This window comes from Sardina pilchardus, chromosome 18, assembly GCF_963854185.1.
Source record: "Sardina pilchardus chromosome 18, fSarPil1.1, whole genome shotgun sequence".
NCBI lineage: Eukaryota > Metazoa > Chordata > Actinopteri > Clupeiformes > Clupeidae > Sardina > Sardina pilchardus.
The window spans coordinates 15,704,525-15,727,024 of NC_085011.1; the positions used below are offsets into that span (position 1 = coordinate 15,704,525).

General features: G+C 41.9%; 1 protein-coding gene and 1 long non-coding RNA gene across 2 annotated transcripts in view; both read right to left on the minus strand.

Moving 5' to 3' along the window:
* zgc:171482 (zinc finger protein) overlaps positions 1-22,500 on the minus strand; it is a 46,008-nt gene that overhangs the window by 8,572 nt on the left and 14,936 nt on the right. The window contains exon 5 of the mRNA XM_062520147.1: positions 17,794-18,057. Coding sequence (XP_062376131.1) covers positions 17,794-18,057 — 264 coding nt within the window. The remainder of the gene's footprint in view (positions 1-17,793; positions 18,058-22,500) is intronic.
* Positions 8,546-12,047, minus strand: LOC134064280 (uncharacterized). Its single transcript, XR_009936269.1, has 4 exons — positions 11,759-12,047; positions 10,130-10,190; positions 9,263-9,338; positions 8,546-8,970 (listed from the first exon to the last, which is right to left on the minus strand). It is a non-coding gene; the product is annotated as an uncharacterized LOC134064280 (long non-coding RNA).

Consider the following 22,500-nt stretch of genomic DNA (forward strand, 5'->3'; position numbering starts at 1 on the left):
TCAATTTAGAAGTTACAGGTTACCATCTACAGTAGCCTGCTACAAACAATTTACAAGGATGCAAGAACGCTTACAGAAAAAGCATACTGTGACACCTCAGGAAGCTTCAACATCCAGCCATTCACAGCTATTCCCTCCAGAGTGTTTTTTTTTTTGTGGGAAACTGGAAGTGAAAGTGATAGAAAGACCCAATGGTGCATCAAGTTCCCAGTATATAGGATCTTTTTGCAAGAGAAGCGAATTACCATCAGTCATGTCGCAAGTCTTTTGACCGGAATTATGCAAATCATAAGCGACTCACATCACAAGGTGAAGCCTTTGGTACCAGCCCTGTCCATGGTGAGACTTCCATTGCATGAGGGGATTGCCTTTACTAAGGTTACACAGGATGACCAGGGTTGCATCGACTACAACTTGGTAAACAATGCAAGCTTATCTGTCTCGGATGCTGTGGCACACGCATACAAGCTGGGGAGAAAGGATAAGTATCACGATGTGGCCCTCTGGAACAATCCAGAAAACATTCAGAGAGTCAAAGACACTTCCTTGGCCTCCCACAGATGATGATCTGATCACATCCTTGGATAACCTCCTCCCATCTGATCTTATGAAGTTCCTGACCCTCATAATTTCTGGTGATGCTGACATAAAGAAGTGTGAGAAGACCAGATACCTTGTGCTGTCTATAAACGAAGTATAACATAACACTCCACTTTAATGTATGCTCTGTCTTAATGTTTTCTGGATTGTTCCACGGAGAAGAAGGGCCACATCGTGATACTTGTCCTTACTCCCCAGCTTGTATGCATGTGCCATAGCATACGAGACAGATAAGCTTGCATTGTATACCAAGTTGTAGGTGATGCAACCCTTGTCATCCTGTGTAAACCTTAGCAAAGGCAATCCCCTCATGCTTGCAGTTTGCCCTTCAGTTTCTCAACTCTGTACTTAGGATTTGGGAAGCCATTTCTTTCCAACTCTTGGGTATAGACAAGACAAGACACAGGGATGCAAGCTGCACAATTCTTTTCTGCTGTATCACTTCATCTTGAATGACATCAATTACAGCATTAAATGCTATCTAATGTGCAGTAGCAATGGGAGTCTCATCATGCTGGTACCAAAGGCTTCATCTTGTGATGTGAGTCGCTTATGATCTGCATAATTCAGGTCAAAAGACGCTTCTCTTGCAAAAAGATCCTCAGTGCCCAAGTCCAAGTTCCAAAGCTTGTGGTTTAATTTTCTTCCATGTCAGCTCCTTCATGGTTCCATACTGGGAACTTGATGCACCGTTGGGTCTTTCCTATCACTTTCACTTCCCACTAACAAAACACTCTGGAGGGAAAAGCTGTGTGGTAGAGGATGAATGTGGCTTACGAGGTGACCATGATGTTGAAGCTTCCTGAGGTGTCACAGTATGCTCTTTTCTGTAAGCGTTCTTGGATCCTTGTAAAAGGCTAGATGGTAACCTGTAACTTCTAAAATCAAGAGGTTCATGGAGACGTTTATCACGAATAGCGTGTAGATAGACCAGCTATTCTGTTTCAGTTCCTTTGCAAATCCTCATTCTCAAAGCCAGGCACATGTAAAATACAAATTCTGCCGCCATCATCTATTTTGGATTTCTTCCTTGCTGAAGAAAACTGTTCATACTCACCATCTTTTGCCTTCTTGTATTTCTTTGGCATTATTTGTAATGATTATTATTGAGAGTGACAATCAATCTACACTTTTAGAAACTTTCCACATCCCTTATTTTTCAACATCAAACTTAGCCTGGCAAGCCAAACTATACATTAAATGTGTAGTCTGGAGACGGACCATTCACAGAGGTGAAGCCTGTGGGTGGAATGAATTGCTGTCTTTAGGCGCGTTCAAGTTCAACTCCAACTGACCTCTTGCAGCAGTGAGATCTGCCAGTGACAGTAGGGATGGGGATACAAACGCTGCTATGAAGTTGGACACTTTCTACTTCCCGTAGTCTAGACTAGACCACATGACAAAACAGGCCCTTGTGGACATGAAGAAGCATCAATGCCCGTGCATACGTCAGGGATGTAAAAGCCAATTAGGGCAAAGTCCTGACGTCATGAAGGCAGGGTCTAGGCCGGTCTAGGCTCAGCAGTACCTGGAGAGGAACTGCGCTGCTGCGCAGCAAAAGCCTTGCTCCCGCGATAAGTTAAGGCCATGTGATATCGACTGCAGAGTAGTTAACACGCCCATCTAGACCATTGTGGACAGATTTTGAACCACGTGCATCTTGTGCTGCGCAGTTCTGCGCAGCGCTGCTGAATGCTGCGCCATCATGTACTCGCCTTTTCAAACTGCCTCTGCACGTAATAGGCCAGCACTTGTGACCAATCAGCGCTTCGTTACGTTGTTCTCTATGGTTGTTCTGCTATCTCGCTGTCGTGCAGCTCTGTCGTCACCGTGCTAAGGCGGGCTCAAGGACTCGGTACACAGATAGAGCGTTCTGATTGGACCGACTGACTTGGTGTCGAACGCAGGATTGCTTTAATGGTGTGACGCTAGACCATCCCGCTTGGGGTGCATCTAGATTTCTAGGCTACATCAAACTGGTAAAAATCAAATAACTGTCTCGACCTTTATATCAGCGTCTAAATGAATTGGCAGAATAATGTAAAGGGTGTGGCTTAGAATGTTATAGTTTGTGTTCAGAACCAGTGATGATGTGTACCTTAATAGACACCTAGATCATTACAGATATAAGAGTTGGAATGAAATATAACTTTTTTCTTAGTTCCCCTGGCCCAATTCCGCCTAATCATTTTTCTACATTTAAGCATTTATTTGTTATAATAAATCCATAAATCATCCAATCATGTCACTATCCATCTCCATTAATACCTCATGTGAATGTGGACCCAAAGACTGGGTCATTTACCTCTACACAATGTATAGTTAAGACATTATGTTGCATATACCCTATCTTTTTTGCATTTGTGGGAATTCAGGATGACAACCATTTAGCCAGAATAAACATACATGTGACAATATTTCAAGTGGATTTCATTAACTTCTGTTTCATATACATCTTGAAGATTGCAAAAACACAAAAGTTTGAAAAAAATGTTAATGGGGTGTACAGGGGAGGAGTTTATGCAGTTTATTTTAGGCGAATTTTAGCATTTTTTTGTGTTTACTTGAGCTGTTAAGCATCAGACATGACCTAATCATGGGAATCTTTTTTTTCCTAAATTCCCCATGAAAAGACAAAAATAAAATGTGTTGAATGGTCTCTGTGGGATGTATAGTTCAGGAGTTATGTTGATTTTAAGTTTTCATGTTTTACAGTGAAAAATCCCGGCCCGCCATAATAAATGGCTAAAAAAACCATACATGGGACAATAATTGGCGTTGAGGACAAAAAAATCCATTAACTAGACACCTTAAGGATTACAAAAAACTAGGTTAAAAAAATATATCTTTCGGGTGCATGGGACCCCCCCCTTCCTACTAGACTATGTCAGGTGATATGCATGTGATATCGGTGTGATTAGAACTTCGTGAGCAATCCAATACAGAAGAATGGGTGTGCATTTTGCACTTTTCGCAGATAATGCGAATGTTAATGCAGGCTTTGCCTAAATTCATATTGATTTTCTCGCGAACCCTTATTACAGCAACTAAGTTCTTAATACCATCAGAAAGCTAAGACTGTGCTCTGTCAACAAGTGACACTATATTTTAGTATGACTAGAACTTCGTGAGTAATCCAACAGAGAAGTATGAGTGTGCATTTTCCATTTTTCGCCCGTCGCAGATAATTTCTCTGGGGTGGCAGAGGTTATCTTTGGGGAGGCACTGCCTCCCCCAGCCTCCCCCTAGACACGCCCCTGCTCTCCACGTGTGTTTAGGAGTGTGATCTAGCTGACTTTCCAAGTATGTTGAATGAACTTCATTAAACTATACTGTAGGTCAATAAAAGGAAGCAGCAGTGACAAATAAATGGCAACCACAATTTTGTTCAAGCTTTAAAGACAATGTGTATGGAGTGTGCACACTAGTTTGAAGGTGCTGCATGAACTTAATAGCCTATCTGTGTTGCTTTAAGTACTAATACTTGTAGTATGCTTATAGATTACTTTTTATTTCACTTCTTTTTCTGATCAAATATCTGTACTTCTACTCAAGTGTGGGTTTTGGATACTTTATACAACTCTGATTGTGTGTGTGTGTGTGTGTGTGTGTGTGTGTGTGTGTGTGTGTGTGTGTGTGTGTGTGTCTGTACACTCTACCTAGTGAATGTTGCTGCCTATATATGTAAGACCATGATTGACAGGATTGACAGTGCGTGTGTGTGAGTTTTCCATTAACATGTCTAATATTAAGTAGCTCTAGGCGTCCAAAGAGTTTTTAATTCTTCCTTAATTAAACACCATGCTAGTGCCAGAACACACACACACACACACACACACACACACCTACACACACACACACACACACACACACACACACACACACACACACACACACACACACACACACACACACACGCTGCTGCCAAAATGCCAGACACTCTCACTCTCTCTAATACTCACCAGTGCCAGGGTTCTCCTCTCTCTCTCTCTCTCACACACACACACACACACACACAATACACACAGTGAAGCACATAAATAAGACCAGTGAGATAAGTGAGATAACCAGTCCTCTCTCTCTATGACTCTCTCTCACACACACACATCTACACACATTGACACACAAACACACATACAGGACACAGACAGACATACTGTATGGTATCTCAGGCTTCTGAATAGCTGTGCAGGTATTTCCAGATCAGAGGCAGACTCCAACACACACACACACACACACACACACACACACACACACACACACACACACACACAGACAGTTGTGATGGTCCCTAAGGGACAGCAATCGCTCCATTCCATCTTAACGAGCTCCGTCTAAACGAACCTCCTGCTCTAACGAGGGCACAGAGCCAGCAGAGCTGTGGACATGCTACAGGTTACAGACGTGGGGACATGTAAATGTCTCTCAGTGTGTGTGTGTGTGTGTGTGTGTGTGTGTGTGTGTGTGAGGAGTGTGCGTGTGTGTGTGTGTGTGTGTGAGAGAGAGAGTTTGAATAGGTTGTGTTTTAATGATAAATATCTTCGTGGTCCTCATTAGACCTTCATCCCAAAATTCAGACATTGCCATGACACACACACACACACACACACACACACACCTGTAGTCTGTGTGTTCCCCAACATATCGGCGAGCTGTTGTAGTAGCTGTACGCATGAGATGATCTAACGCACATATACCCACCCACCCATCCAGTCACACAACCACCCACACACACACCTGTAGTTGGTGTGTTTGCAAATCTGTCGGTGAGCTGTTGGAGGAGCTGTACACGGGCGGCGTTCCTACACACACACACACACACACACACCCCTGTGGTCTGTGTGTTCCCCAAGCTGTTGGCAAGCTGTTGGAGGAGCTGTACGCGGGCGGCGTTCCTACACACACACACACACACACACACACACACACACACACACACACACACACACACACCTGTAGTCTGTGTGTTCCCCAAGCTGTCGGCGAGCTGTTGGAAGAGCTGTACACGGGCGGCGTTCCTACACACACACACACACACACACACACACACACACACACACACACACACACACACACACACACCTGTAGTCTGTGTGTTCCCCAAGCTGTCGGCAAGCTGTTGGAGGAGCTGTACGGGGGCGGCGTTCCTACACACACACACACACACACACACACACACACACACACATAGTCTGTGTGTTCCCCAAGCTGTCGGCGAGCTGTTGCAGTAGCTGTACGCAGGCGGCGTTCCTACACACACACACACACGCACACACACACACCTGTAGTCTGTGTGTTCCCCAAGCTGTCGGCGAGCTACAGTATTGCAGGAGCTGTACGCGGGCGGCGTTTCTACACACAGACACACACACACACACACACACATACACACACACACACACACCTGTAGTCTGTGTGTTCCCCAAGCTGTCGGCGAGCTGTTGCAGGAGCTGTACGCGGTCGGCGTTCCTACACACAGACACACACACACACACACACACACACACATACACACACACACACACACACCTGTAGTCTGTGTGTTCCCCAAGCTGTCGGCGAGCTGTTGCAGGAGCTGTACGTGGGCGGCGTTCCTACACACACACACACACACACACACACACACACCTGTAGTCTGTGTGTTTTTCCAAGCTGTCGGCGAGCTGTTGCAGGAGCTGTACGCGGGCGGCGTTCCTACACACAGACACACACACACACACACACACACACACACACACACACACACACACACACACACACCTGTAGTCTGTGTGTTCCCCAAGCTGTCGGCAAGCTGTTGCAGGAGCTGTGTGCGGGCGGCGTTCCTACACACAGACACACACACACACACACACACACACCTGTAGTCTGTGTGTTCCCCAAGCTGTCGGCGAGCTGTTGCAGGAGCTGTACGCGGGCGGCGTTCCTACACACACACACACACACACACACACACACACACACACACACACACACACACACACACACCTGTAGTCTGCAGGCATGCAAACTGGTCAGGGGTGAAAAAGGTGAGACTCTTCTCTGAACTCCGAACTCGTAATGATCCGGCCCGGGTGTAACTGAAACTTGTTGCAAGTCACACGGTTACGTGCGTTACGTGTGGTCTGAAGCAGTCGCAACTTTTTTTGGCTACTCATTTGAGTTGCATATATTTTACGTAGGCTTTGCGTAAGGTCTATGCGCAGTGTGCTTCGAGTAACAGGGCCCACTTTTCTTAAAGACAGCATTCAGGGGTGTGATTGGCAAAGGACAAAAAAAAAGGAAAATATATCCGCCCCCTATATACCCGCCCCCCCCCCCCCCCTCCCTTTTTAATGTGTCGACGGTGGGGTACGCGAGCCAAGTCAGTGGTCCTTGGGGGCTAAAGTTTGTGAACTGCTGCTCTAGTGTATAGCTAAGGTACTATAGTATCGCTACTGTGCACTTCAATGTAATTTACTAGGGGGGTCCGGGGGCATGCACCCCCGGGAGAAAATTTTGAAAAATAACCCCTTAAATGATGACATCTGATGACTTTTATGAGAACTATTGAAAGACTGAGATACATATATTTCAAACATTATAACATATTACAAAATGGTCTATAAGGCCTAAAGAAAACTCATTTATAGCAAAGTAGCCAAGGGCCTACTTAAGACTAAAGCAGATATGGCTGAAATATAGGCTATCATGATCATTTTGCCAACAATGATGTAGAATTATGGATTTTCTCAGTTCATGTTTTGTTTCAACTTAAACCAACATAAAGTTATAATGTTGACTACATTATTTAGTAGGCTATAGGCCTATGATAACATTTAGCCTGCCCCCTTACAGTCGTTCTGTACGATATAGGCCTATTGATGCTGATTGAAGAGGTTGCTTGAAGGTTATTGATATTTAAGTTGGAAAGAAAATCTAATTGCATCACTCCCTCTCCTTCCAAGGTAACATGTCCTCCTCTCCTCCTAAAATAAATGGCAGGCCCTACTGGTATAGGCTACACAGTTGTTCAAGTGCACACACTCAATGGAGAGCTAGGATTAAAATTCAGACTGTGCCTTTAAATAGGCAACTTTTTTCCATGTATCAGCACATTGCTACACTGTAAGCCCCAACAGGTTCAATGAACTCAAAATATTTGATGAAACTGATTACCTCAAATTATTTAGCTACGTTAACATATTCTTTAAGTAATTTCTACTTAAAATTAGACTTTTCTAAAGCTCAAAATCTTTAAGGACAAGGATCCAATTAAAAAGAATAATGGGAGAAATATATGTTTTAAGCAATTACTACATTAGCCAGACAAGCTCTTTAGACTCCAAATCTTTGAGAAAATGAACAACATTAAAACAAATAACTTCAACAAACGAACATTTTAAGTAATTACTACTCAAAACTCTAAACTGTATTCACACTCATTTTTTTTGAGGACATTGATGAACTGAAACATAATAATTTGACAATCAAAAATGTTAAGTAATCACTACTTAAATCTTGGATAAGTTCAATGAACCTGATCATTTTGAAATCATTGTTAAATCTAGCAAATTTGACACTAAAGATGGAATTGATTTTTTTAAGTTAACGCTCCTAATAATATATTAATGTTATCAACATGACTCATTCAATCTCTCAGACCTAAACATTATAAATTCAGCCTCTTATATTTTTAAGTTGACTTAACTCTATTGAAACACATTTTATTGACTGTTTATATTTACTATTTTCCTCAAACACAAACATATTTTGTTTGTATGATCCAACTGAAAAATTATTGAAAATACCATTTCACTGCACATTCCATTTATTTAAGAATTCCATTTTAATTCTAACAGAACAACCTCCCCAGCAACCTCCCCATACAAAAAAATCAAAGAAATAACAACCATTTCGTCAACAAAGGTACAAATACTCAAATAACAAAAATAATAAGGCCAACATAAATTTTAAAAAAAGAAAAAAAAAACCTTCACTTCATTGCTTGCTTGAGTATTAAAATGCTGGCACTACCAACAATGAGATTTGGAAAACAGACTGCATACTCATCCATCATCAGCAATTCATTTTTAAGGCTAAGTAGTCTAGGAGGTAACGACTTCAGGTGATCCAAACCTATTATAATTTTTGAATGAAATTAAATGCGTAAGACAATTGCTTTGGATAATCGACATGAAGTGCATAAATTAAGGCAAACAGTAAAATTAACGCATCTGTCAACTCTGTTATATCACACTCAACAATAGCTCCCTCAAGAACTATAGAATGGATAGCATGACCAAACTTCACAAGGGAGTCCGTATCACTTGAGACAGTGAGAATAGGTACAGCTGCATCCGAGAGGTCAGGCAGGTCAATTTCTTCTGCCTGAAGAACATGACAGTAATTAGTTAATGAGTAGAGTAGTCAGTGAAAAACACTACATACATTACAAACACTATACATACTGTATATGTGTATTTCATATAATATGAAATACCAGTGAATGAAAAGTCCCAAATTAAATGTAGTATGATTTAATTGCTATTCTGGTGGCTAGGAAGATGGTTGTGGTTGTTGTCTTTTGGTTGCAATGTAGTATCAGAGAGGGTTAAATAGAAATAGAGATATACAGAGAAGATAAATTAAGAAAAAAGGAAAGAGTGAATCAAAAACTTACATTCCAGGTCATCCTGCAGGAAGATTAGAAGGGCCTGCAGAATAATTGTTCGTCTGCTGTTGACATCAGCATCTTCCTATCAAGACAGAGAGAGGGATTGTGAGGTAATGGGAAGACAAATCAGCAGAATAGTGATCCTGTGCATATATTAAATAATACTATAGTACAAGCGACATGTAAACACAAGACACAACCTCCTGCTCAGTTTTTCTATGAAATCGTGAGAGATGAATTTTCAGTGCATTGATAGACTGGAAGGTCCAAATCGAGGGCTGAGAACCAAAGAGGCGTAAGTGACATTTTGGTCAAAATTGAGTTATATATATCACCTGAAATCTGAGAGCTCTTTCTAGCTGACAAAATTCTAGAAGTAAAATATTTGTAAATATAAAGTTATTGAACAAAAACCAAAGGTCTTTAACTGTGAACATATAGAAGCGGTTAGATTTGTTTGGGTTCTCCTATTAAGTTGGTGAAATGTCACTTACGCCCCTTTGGTTCTCAGCCCTTTAAATGCATGAGTGGTGTATGCATGGTCATGGGCTGACCCTTGAAAACTGACTGCGATTTAATCAATAATGGCAAAATACTGTAACTGAGCTTCTTGGAAAAGGCGTCACATAACCACATAGCCAACCCATTTTGGTATATAAAATCTAAAGTCTAAGGTGTTATCCCTTCCTTGATACAAAAATACCACTCAACTCTAGCCTTTGTGTATCCCTATGGAGAGATGCAAAGGGATACGGTTACTAGGCTATTCTCATTGGTGGATAAATGCTTACAAAATATTACTATAATAATATAGGCTACACAGTGGCTACATTGTGACACTAGTAAATTGAAGACCAGTAAATTATCACTTACCATGGCATGATGGTGGTTCCTTGCACAGAACTGAAAATGAATGTCACAGCGCCATCTGGTCCTGCAGGAGAAATTAAATTATTATGATGACTATTATTTCACTTCAGCACGAAAGCCAGTCAGACAATCTCTTCATATCCCTCTATAGGCATGCCTATCAGAGTCAGACGTTGACATTGACCATGCTTAGGCTATTGTCAGTAAGTTCAGAGCTAGGCCTACAATTTGACTTCCTATCTGTGTTAACAAAACTGTGGAATTGACGTTAATATAAGACAGATGTTACCGCTGCAGGGTTACTCTTCAACTAGGCCATGGTAGGCTACTCTTTGACCTGGACAGTTTTAAGAAAATGTAACATTTTCAATAAAAATACTTTTGCATGGTTTAATTATCCACCCTAATAGTGGCAGTGATGATTTTACCTAAATAATGTATTTTCCAATTTATTCCAAAAGACTGTTATTTCCATCACAGAACAAAACGTTTTTTTTTTTTTAAATAATAATAAAAAAAAACCCATATGGTTCCAAATGTATTATTTGAATAGGCTAAATATTACACAGATATGTTTTAATTTTCCAAAAATGCATGTTGTATTATTTTCATATGATTAACTTAAAATGTGTAGTGATGGAAATGACAGATATGGCGGAAAGTGTGGTGGAGATGACATGGTCTAATGTACAATAATGGCATTAACAGGGGACACAAGGATAACGATAGGCTTGAAACTTAATTGTAATCGCTCTCGAGAACGCCCTTTCTGCGTAGCCTAGATAATTTCATTTTAGTGCGATTTAACTTCTCTGAATTTAGGCCTACTACAACGTCATCACCCAATGCATTTTTTATTATAGGCCTACAGCGGACTTAAACTGTTATATTTTACTGTCCATGCGTGACTCACGGGGTGCCTCTCATTTAGTATTTTATACATCCTCCCTTCCTTCCTCGGTCCTCGTCCTCACCGATCTAGATAAGGAATGATGGGGCGTCAACTATGGGGTAGTCTATCCAGTGTTAGATCAGTGGGAACGAGCCTAGAGGACCAAGCATCGAGGATCGAGGAGAGTTTGAGAGCCACCCATAGAAAGCGCGAGTGGAGTGGCCACTTCAATGAGGCCCAGTATAGCAACTAATGCGAACCATGTAGCCCATGCCAGCTAGGTAGTCCACCAATAAATTGTTTAAAAGCGCGTGGACTGTGTGTAATGTGTTTGATTACCAAGCGTCATGTATGAAACATTGCTGCAGAAACAGTTGATAGACTGGTGGGCTAGTGCTAAACCAAACAACTTTGACAATATTTGGGAAAGACTCGTCAAAGATGGTAGTCTTTTGGGTAAAGCTTGAATGGCAGGCATTAGTTAGAAGACTACAATCGTTCAAAAATCTTTCCCAAAAGTTGTTGTAGGTACAGTATAGCCTAGTTGTTGTAAGTAGTAGGCTAGGCACTCACTCGGCTGGCTAACCTAGCTGACGACTGAGACAATACACTTTAGTTAACTCGCTAAAACATGCAGCTAGCCCACAAAAGGTCTCTTTCACATAGCCTACGCTTTAGCTGAGGTCTGCCCGCTGGAAGACGGTAAACAAATAAATTAAATAATGAAAGTGCGTTCTTACCGTTGCACCTCTGAAGGCTGCTGTTGATGGATCTTGATGTTGTTGTTGTTGTCTACATCCGGGTGCGCAGCAGTCCTTGCAAACTAGTCGTCTGATGTCAAAGTGTATTAATTTACATCCGCCAAAATCAACCATATACTAGTTCATCCATCATTTCCAATCTTTAAAATGCTTATTTGTTTTTGTGGGTTTGTGTTGGTTTGTGTAGGTTAGTTGCAAGTGGTTGCAAGCCGTGTTGAAATGAACCTAGCCAATGAACTAGCACGTCATTATTACGTCAGACGTAATTTCAATCCACTCTTGAAAGAAATGAGTTAGGAGGTCAGTTCTACTCATATACTAAGAGCTACTCTACTCTAAATAATCAATAACTGGGAAATCAGTTGAGTGAACTTAAAACTTTTGTGGTTCCAGAACAATATGGCAGCTTTGAGTACAGCTCAGCAATTTTATTGAGTTTATAGCACTGTTGGGGAATACAGTGTACAATAAGCCATTTCCACAAAAAAAAATCAGCTCAATATTACGTGCAAGAGTCAAGACTGATGTTTACCAAGAATGCCAAAGTGTCAATCTCTTAGCACTCATAATACGTTTTCTCATAGTGAGATGCCTATCCCGAAATATGTTTTGAATGACATGGGGCGCACGGAGGTGAACGGCTGGACAAACGCGGAATGACAAGGTGTTAACTAAACAATTTAGTAGACCTAAGCTAAGGTAGACGGGCTTTGTGGTGAAAACGATGAAAACCAGTAGTCTAGTCTGTCACAGCTAACTTCAAGTACAGTAGCCTAGACTAGTTTACACACGCAGAAATTAAAAGTCAATAGGCTATCAGCACCAGGAGATTGTCGTCATTATCGGGAAACCCAGACACGTCAAACTGGACGCGAACGCGAAGCAAAAACTTAATAAATACTACTTAACTTAATAATAATACCTAAACAAATAATTTGACCTTTACCGTTTCATGGCTTCTGCTAAGAAACAAATAGTTTACCACACACTCACACATCGAACTTGCATCAAACAGTCATCAACCCGTCTGCTTTCACTTTCAATGAATTCCACTAGTGAGAGAACGGACAAGGCTTGCGGAGTGATATGAATGAAAGAAGCGCCAAAACCGTCATCATTGTCAGCGGCCTATTATAGTCGGCAGGCCAAGACCCTAAAAAAAACTTTTGATGGCATTTTTTGTTAAAAGTTGGCAACCATGCTAGAAGTTATTAGTAGGGTCTGAGGTTCCAGAATCCAGTGGTTGCCAAAATCATATTTGTAATTTAAGGTCAAATTTGAAGGTCAAAAGGTCGAAAACAATAGATTTTAACGGTTTGTCTTTTGGGGGGGCTCTATTTTCATGACATCCTTTTTAAAAGTTGACAACCATGCTAGAAGTTATTAGTAGGGTCTGAGGTTCCAGAATCCAGTGGTTGCCAAAATCATATTTGTAATTTAAGGTCAAATTTGAAGGTCAAAACGTCAAAAACAATACATTTTAACGGTTTGTCTTTTGAGGGGGCTCTATTTTCATGACATCCTTTTTAAAAGTTGGCAACCATGCTAGAAGTTATTAGTAGGGTCTGAGGTTCCAGAATCCAGTGGTTGCCAACATCATTTTTATAATTTCAGGTCAAATTTGAAGGTCAAAATGTCCAAAACAATAGATTTCATGGTTCGTCTTTTTGGGGGGCTCTATTTTCATGACATCCTTTTTAAAAAGTTGGCAACCATGCTAGAAGTTATTAATAGGGCCTGAGGTTCCAGAATACAGTGGTTGCCAAAATCATTTTTATAATTTAAGGTCAAATTTGAAGGTCAAAAGGTCGAAAACAATAGATTTCATGATTCGTCTTTTTTGGGGGGCTCTATTTTCTTGACATCCTTTTTAAAAAGTTGGCAACCATGCTAGAAGTTATTAGTAGGGTCTGAGGTTCCAGAGTCCAGTGGTTGCCAAAATCATATTTATAATTCAAGGTCAAATTTGAAGGTCAAAAACAATAGATTTTATGGTTAGTCTTTTTAGGGGCTTTATTTTCATGCCATTCTTTTTAAAAAGTTGGTGTTATGTTATATGTGATGTAGCAGCCTGTTTGTCCAAGACAAATTTCCCTTGGGACACAATAAAGAAATCTTAAATCTTAACCATGCTAGAAGTTATCAATAGGGTCTGAAGTTATCAGTTGGGTCTGGCCACATACACCGAAAGCATCGGTTGCGTCATTACGACTCCCGTCAAATTTCTGACAAGCCAGTCTTTTGGTTGGGCTGTTTTAGAACGTTGTGAACGACAAATCGCAAGTCGTGAAGCATGTCACATTATAAGATTCCCTCCGTGTTTGATGTCGTGCCCGATCATTTGAAATCGGATACGACGCTGTAAACTTGTCGGTCACGACAAATGGCCAAAATCGGCCTGATATCGTGTAATCTGACCAGGCCATATCTACCTTGTCAGATTGCATCCATACCTTTGCCTGGTGCTTTGCACATGCAAGATGCAATGACAATGCATCACTTGTTGGAGGTAACATTTCCATTGCCTTTTTGCCTTTCTGAAACAAGTCATGTCTAGCCGTGTCAATACCCAAAGATGTGCATGGTGCTTTGTACAGATGGCACAAAAACTCCTCAACGTCACCTTGAGGCCCATCCCAACCAACACCATGTAACAGCTCTGGGTGTTGCAAATACTCATGTCCAGCAAATGAGGAGACAGTATCGCAACCTGTTAGGGCATGGAAGCCGAGTACATTATCCACAACTACTCGAGGTAGTTCTCATTGATAAGGTGGACTGGGTAGCACTCATATTCCTTGGAAGTCCCACTCATCATCCACACCTTGCAGACTTGGTCCCTAGTGAAGTGAAGAGGCAGAAGGAGGAGATCTGTATCATGGCACTTCACAATGATGTTCTCGTACCCAGCATTAATTACTTCCAGCATATGTAGGATGATGCGTGTGTCAGCCTCCTCATGGTTTGCCTGTAGACCATGAATAATTCCACGTGGAAAGTGTGCAATACAGTCTCTACTCTCGGTTTTTATTTCCTAATGATGTCATTATTTCTTGTCATCCGCAAAACTGAAGATTGTTTTATGTAACTAATATCACCTAACCGTGTGTTCACATCAGAAGCAACCAGAGTGACGAAAGTCATTATTTCTCTGCAAATAGGGTGGCCATAGCAAATTCGGTGGCAAGGCAAGTTTTATTGATATAGTGCATTTCATACAGGGGAGCTCAATGTGCCTCACATAAAACAAAATGATAAAGCGAAACGAATTGGGTGACTAGATCGAAAAAGTTAAAAGTCTGAATATGCTAATGAACTATGATGTAGCTCGGCGAAAACCAATTGGAATGTACACATTTTCGAATGCCCCAGGCAGACAGGCCAGAGCCGCTCTATGATAAGCTAAATCAAACATCCCAATATAAAGTCATGAGTGGATAAAACAAATTCATGTTGAAGCGGACTCATGTTGACTCTTCTTCAGTGAGCCCGGCGACCTGGTCGCTTCTGATGTGAGTGTTAAAATCTAAATTCTTTTCACATAAACCTATCATTGTGGCAAGTACCATCTGGAACCTGAGACCCCACTGTTCTAGCATGGTTGGCAACATTTAAACAGAATGCCATTAAAAAAAACAAAAAGACGAACCATAACATTTATCTATTGTTTTTGAGCTTTTGACCTTCAAATGTGACCTTAAATTCTAAATATGATTTTGGCAACCACTGGATCCTAGAACCTCAGACCCTACTGTTAACTTCTAGCATGGTTGCCAACATAAAAAAAAAAGAATGGCATGAAAAAAGAGGTCCCCAAAAAGACAAACCATAACATGTATTTTATTGTTTTTGAGGTTCTGACCTTCAAATTTGACCTTAAATTATGAATATGATTTTGGCAACCACTGGATTCTGGAACCTCAGAGCCCTCTAATAACTTCTAGCATGGTTGCCAACATTTTAAAAAAAGAATGGCATGAAAAAAGAGGTCCCAAAAAAGACAAACCGTAAAATGTATTTATTGTTTTTGAGGTTCTGACCTTCAAATCTGACCTTAAGTTATGAACATGATTTTGGCAACCACTGAATTCTGGAACCTCAGACCCTACTGACAATTTCTAGCATGGTTGCCAACTTTTTAAAAAGAATGTTATATGAAAATAGAGCCCCCAAAAAAGATGAATCATAAAATGTATTGTTTTTGAGCTTTTGACCTTCAAATTTGACTTTAAATTCTAAATATGAGTTTGGCAACCACTGGATCCTGGAACCTCAGACCCTACTGTTAACTTCTAGCATGGTTGCCAACATTTTTTAAAAAAGAATGGCATGAAAAAAAGAGGTCCCCAAAAAGACAAACCATAACATGTATGTATTGTTTTTGAGGTTCTGACCTTCAAATTTGACCTTAAATTATGAATATGATTTTGGCAACCACTGGATTCTGGAACATCAGACCCTACTGTTAACTTCTAGCATGGTTGCCAACATTTAAAAAAGAATGCCATGAAAAAAAGAGGTCCCCAAAAAGACAATTCATAACATTTGTTATTGTTTTTGAGCTTTTGACCTTCAAATTTGACCTTAAATTCTAAATATGACTTTGGCAACCACTGGATTCTGGAACCTCAGACCCTACTGATAACTTCTAGCATGGTTGCCAACTTTTTAAAAAGAATGCTATGAAAATAGAGCCCCCCAAATAGACAAACCATAAAATGCATTGTTTTTGACCTCTTGACCTTCAAATTTGACCTTAAATTATGAATATGATTTTGGCAACCGCTGGATTCTGGAAACTCAGAGCCCTCTAATAACTTCTAGCATGGTTGCCAACTTTTAACAAAAAATGCCATCAAAAGTGTTTTCTAAGCACATTTCCTAGTGTTGGCCTGCCGACTATTATAAAGCAATGGTCTGTGTTTAGGCTACAGAAATAAACCTCTGAACCCCCCCCCCCCCCCCCCCCCCCCCCCGCCTAAAAAAAAAACTCAGCGGATCTATACGAATTGCGTGGGTCTCATTTTCAGGCCTGAAAAAACGGAATTCCGTTTAAAAACGGAAGAATCACACCCCTGAGCATTATCATGTCAATCTGGACAAAACGAACCAGCCCAGTTTATGAGCATTTAATTCAACTGTCACATTAGCCTTTGATATAGGCTACTGATAAAGTCTGCCTATTTGCTTCACCTTTTGCCGATCTTGGTGGTTCAAACTGCACGCATTCTTCATCAAAAGAACTCGTCATGTCTATATGTTTGTCTAATTTCGCTAACTTTCATTATTAGAAGAAAACAACCTAGCTACGTTGCTACACTAATCTCAGCGTCTTTTTCTAATAGAAGTTGAAAGTTTTAACTAGCCCACCTGTGAAATCCCTCGGCATCTCTTCTCGCCAGAATCACTATATTCCACCTGACATCTCAGACGATTTATCTGCGCTCACACTTGGTGTGTGCGTTCTGTTCGCGTTGCGTCTTTGCTTCCACTAATGTTTATTAAACGCATAGGGGCTACATTCACGCATCCCTTGCTGATCAGACACGTTTTAAATGCGGCTGTAGAAACACCTCAAGATGCGTTAGCATCTGCGCATGATTTCTAATCTGAATTTAATTTACATGAATTGTAAATTAAATTCACCTTGACCCCCCCTCCCCCCCTCTAAATATTTTCTCATCGGATCTGCACGAACCATGTAAGTCACCTATTTTTGATTCAAAACGGCGAATTTCGCCGAAAGGTGAGGAGTTTGCATGCCTGAGTCTGTGTGCTACCCAAGCTGTCGGCGAGCTGTTGCAGTAGCTGTAAGCGGGCGGCGTTCCTACACACACACACACACACACACACACACACACACACACACACACACACACACACACACACACACACACCTGTAGTCTGTGTGTTCCCCAAGCTGTCGGCGAGCTGTTGCAGGAGCTGTACGCGGGCGGCGTTCCTACACACACACACACACACACACACACACACACACACACACACACACACACCTGTAGTCTGTGTGTTCCCCAAGCTGTCGGCGAGCTGTTGCAGGAGCTGTACGCGTGCGGCGTTCCTGCGATGCTTCTTGCCCTCGTAGTGCTGCTGGGCCATCAGGGGGTTGTTAAACCACGCCCCACACAGACAGCAGTACTTAGCCGCCTCCCTCATCCCGCCTCTGGTCACGCCCACACCCACACTCACCCAATCGGCTGGGAGGGGAGGGGCCAATATGGGGGCGTCAGGAGCGTTTTGAATGGGGGGAGGAGCCGAATCTGGAGAGAGAGAGAGAGAGTGAGAGAGAGAGAGGAGGAATGAACAATGTTGGCTGGTGGCTAACTTTCGAGATTAGCTACAAGTACCTCCAAATACGGTTTATGCACCCTCAAAAAGAGTTTACACATCGCCGTGGCTACTTTTGAAATACCTAACGAGTGAAAAAATGTTAGGCATAAAACACATAGAGCTCCACAGTCCCGCCCACAGCCTTGTCCGGAAGTAAAAATCCAATACAATTTCTCCATTGACAACTGGAGAATAAGCCATAAAATCGTAACCGTCCATGGTAGACGTAAAACCAGCTACGATGTGACTAAGCGATTATACCGGCTCATATAGATGTCAAAAGTTAACGGGGCATCAACCTTGTTTTTGAGAAAACAATGTTTTATTCACGATTTAACGAGAGAGTACTACACTACCCAACACCCTACCGTGTAAAACTGGTGAAAGCAGAGCCTTTGATTGGTAGAGATCGCCGTTGCCATGGCAATCCCAAACAAACTGTACTCAACTTTTCCCGCGCCTATCGTCCGGCTAGCGTCTCGCTGGAACTTCAAATGGGATGGGCAGGAGGAGGAATACAGGAGCCTGGTGGAGGACTTTGTGCAATGGTGCAGACTCAACCACCTACAACTCAACACGACCAAGACCAAGGAGATGGTGGTAGATTTCAGGAGGTCTAAGCCTGCTCTGCTGCCAGTCACCATTGAGGAGGTCAATGTGGAGGTGGTGAACACATACAAGTACCTGGGCGTACATCTGGACGTTAAACTGGACTGGTCAGTCAACACTGAAGCAATATACAAGAAAGGGCAGAGCAGGCTGTACTTCCTGAGGAGGCTGCGCTCCTTCAATGTCTGCAGCAAGCTCCTCTGGATGTTTTACCAGTCTGTTGTTGCCAGCGTCCTCTTCTATGCTGTGGCATGCTGGGGAGGAAGCACTAGGAAGAGGGATGCTGGGCGACTAGACAGGCTGGTAAGGAAGGCTGGCTCTGTTGTGGGAGCTGATCTGGAGTGCATCACTTCAGTATCAGACAAAAGGACCCTGAACAAGCTACACAGCATCCTGGACAATGACTGTCATCCACTCTACAGCATTATCATACAGCAGAAGAGCTTGATCAGCTGGAGACTACGCTCCATGACATGCACAACAGACAGACTGAGAAAGTCATTTGTACCCAGGGCCATACAACTGTACAATGCTTCACTGAAGGGAAAAGGAGAGTTGGACTTCTATGCATAGTATATCTGCACCTCCACCCTCTTATACACTTACATGGCATGACTTACATGTCTACCCTCATGTCTAACTCTTATATTATTACTATGTTAAGTTTATTTTAATTGTCCATATATTTATATTAGTACTGTTATTATTATTACTATGCTTACATTTTGTACTGTACATATTTATTACTGGTCACTAGAATTTTGTCTTGCACTGTTGCACTGTTGGACTTATTTGCACTACCAACTTGACACACACCTCAGACTGGATCACAGTACCAATCCTCAGTACATTCATGCATACCTTATCTATAGTATTCTACTGCTCCTTTAGTCATTGTTGATTGTTGATTGTTGATTTGCTTTTTAATCTTCCTGTTTACATTGTTTACATTGTACTGTATGTTGTGTGTGGTGTCTTAAGCTGCTGGGACCTTGAATTTCCCCTTGGGGATCAATAAAGTATCTATCTATCTATCTATCTAAAACTTAAAATGGCTGCAGGGCTGTCAGGACCGATGTGTGGTCTTCCGAAAAAGAACAGTTTTCTCATCTTGAAGGTTGAATTTACTCAATGGAAACGGTAGGAAGTAATCATCTTCTTTTCTCAGATTAATATGGAACCATGTTAAACTATGGTTAGGCTGCAAATGTTGGAAATGTGTGTACGTTTGCAAAGCATCCTGGGATTTGAGTTCTCTAACTAGGAATTTAAGATATGTACACAGTCTTGTACTTTTGCTTTTTTTTACATTTTCTGTTCATTTTTTCACTCGAAATTACAAGTTATATGCTTATGAGTCACATCGTAGCTGGTTAGCCTAAGGCATGGTCTAAAACTCTTTATATCCGGATTTTTCCAGAAGTCAATGGGAGAAATGAATGAGAAATTTTCTTCCGGACAAGCACCTCTCTCGGAGGAGGGGCGGGACTGTGGAGCTCTATTTGGCCTAGATCGATTGGCAAAAGTTTGAACATTTATTTCCGTGTTGGTGGACGTTTGGCTAAAGTTTGAAATCATTGGAGCTCAATAACTAACGTTCGGTAATGACGTATGTTGACCACAGAGGACACAACGATAACGATAGGCTTGCAACTTACAGTAAACGTAATCGCTCTCGGGAACGCCCTCTGTTTGCTGGTTGGTCGGTCGTCCTGAAGCCGGAGTAAACGAGGCGGATCAAGCTATTCCAGACGGAGGCTGTGTCTGAATCATAAGTACACACACTGGGCAGTAGTGATGCGCGGTTCAGCCCGTTATCCGCGGATATCCGCGGGTTTACCCGCGGGTCGGGCGGATTTGGGTAGGCCTAGTAGTTTTTTCTAAATATTGCGGGTGGGTCGGGTCAAAAAAGTAAAAATGCACATTTCTCACTTGTTAACTTCCGATAGATTAGGTGGCGATGCGCCTGCAATACACGGGAGGTGTGGTCGAGCGCAAAACATAATTTCTCCTAAATTCAGCACCCAATTGCGCCATGCGTGACTGACTGAAAAGTCAATCGCGCATTCGCTACTTTATGGACATGTTGCCTAATGATCTGGGATATCGAAGGTTGTGCACAATGCGAGAACACCTTGCTTCTGTCATATACACGAATAAACAGCTGTGCTTGTTAAGTGCTTGGCAGTGTTTCACGCAAAAGTAGGCTATATGAAGTTGCAAGGGGAAATATGAATGGAAACTTGTTATGATGAAGATGAGATTTAACACTGGCTATGTCTAGGCTGCAGATTATGAATGGTGTGGAAGAGCGCAGATTGTCAAAATGACCGATCATTGTAACCCGCTGTTGTCCTCATGTGGGAGAATTAGGCTTATTGGGCTACGAAAGACGTTAGGTGCGTTTTTTCCCTTTCCGCGGGTCGGGTCGGATTTGGGTCACAATTCGAACATATTTTTGCGGATTGGGCGGGGCGGTTTGGATCTCCTGAAGAGTCGGGTTGGGGCGGGTTTTAAAAAAAGCCCACCCGCGCATCACTACTGGGCAGCGTGCATTTTCCGGAAGTTACGTCTGAGTAGACTGTCCGAAAGTCAAGCGCTCTCACTAGATGGGTACTTCGGTTGGCGTGATTTCCAAGCGGGCATCGATGCATCTTTTTTGGCCTCAGATATCCCATAATCCATTGCGCAACTCAGGTAAAGCTCCACACGTCATGTAAATCGTCACGCAACACACACCCCCTCCCCGAGTCAGGTGACGCCAACTAGTTTATGCTGTCCAAATGTAGGGAGCAGGCTAACTGAGACGCTACTGGAAAGAGCGGTACTATCCAGCGTGCGCCCTTGACTTTTGGACACAGCTAGAGTACTATAGGGAAAAGAAATTGAGCGGAAGTGCGTAGACATGCGGAGCCAGGCTAATTTTGTTGGAGGTTCTATGCTCTATGTCATGCACTAATAGAGGCGGAGACTCCCATGCTGTGATCACCATGGACTGGCACTCAATGAATTCAATTTATATACTATTTGAATTCGGTTTCTCAATCCAATTGTTCAAATTCAACAGATTCTAATTCGGCTTGAGGGGACACAAGGCCTACTCCATAGTTTTACTTGTGTCGCCTTCGGTTACTCATCAATTTGGTGATTTATTTTGTATTTAATATGCCCTAGGTAGAGAAGAGATTATTTAGTTATTTTTTTAATCGTTTGACAGCCCTACTACATCGTTCATGCACCTCCAAATAGAGGATACCCATGTCCAAATAAAGTTCACCCAAATAGAGTTTACCCGTGTCCAAACAGAGTTCACCCAAATAGAGTTCACCAAAATAGAGTTTACCCAAATAGAGTTCACCCAAATAGAGGTTACCCAAATAGAGTTCACCCAAATAGAGGTTACCCAAATAGAGTTCACCCAAATAGAGTTTACCCAAATAGAGGTTACCCAAATAGAGTTCACCCAAATAGAGTTTACCAATATTCACCCTGAATAGAGTATACGCTCCTCTAAATCGAATTTGCTCTTTTGTGGAGCGCTAACAACACTGCAAACTAACGGAAACTTGACAGAAATAACTAACCTTTCTCAGACACGGTAATCAAATGGCTTGTTTTCTTATGCAGCCCTAGGAGTGTGTGTGTGTGTCTGTGTGTGTGTGTGTACAGTATGTGCATTTCTTAACCCCGCTAATCAGTTGGCTTGTTTTTTTATGCAGCCATGTGTGTGTGTGTGTGTGTTTTTGCAGTCGTATGAAAGGATC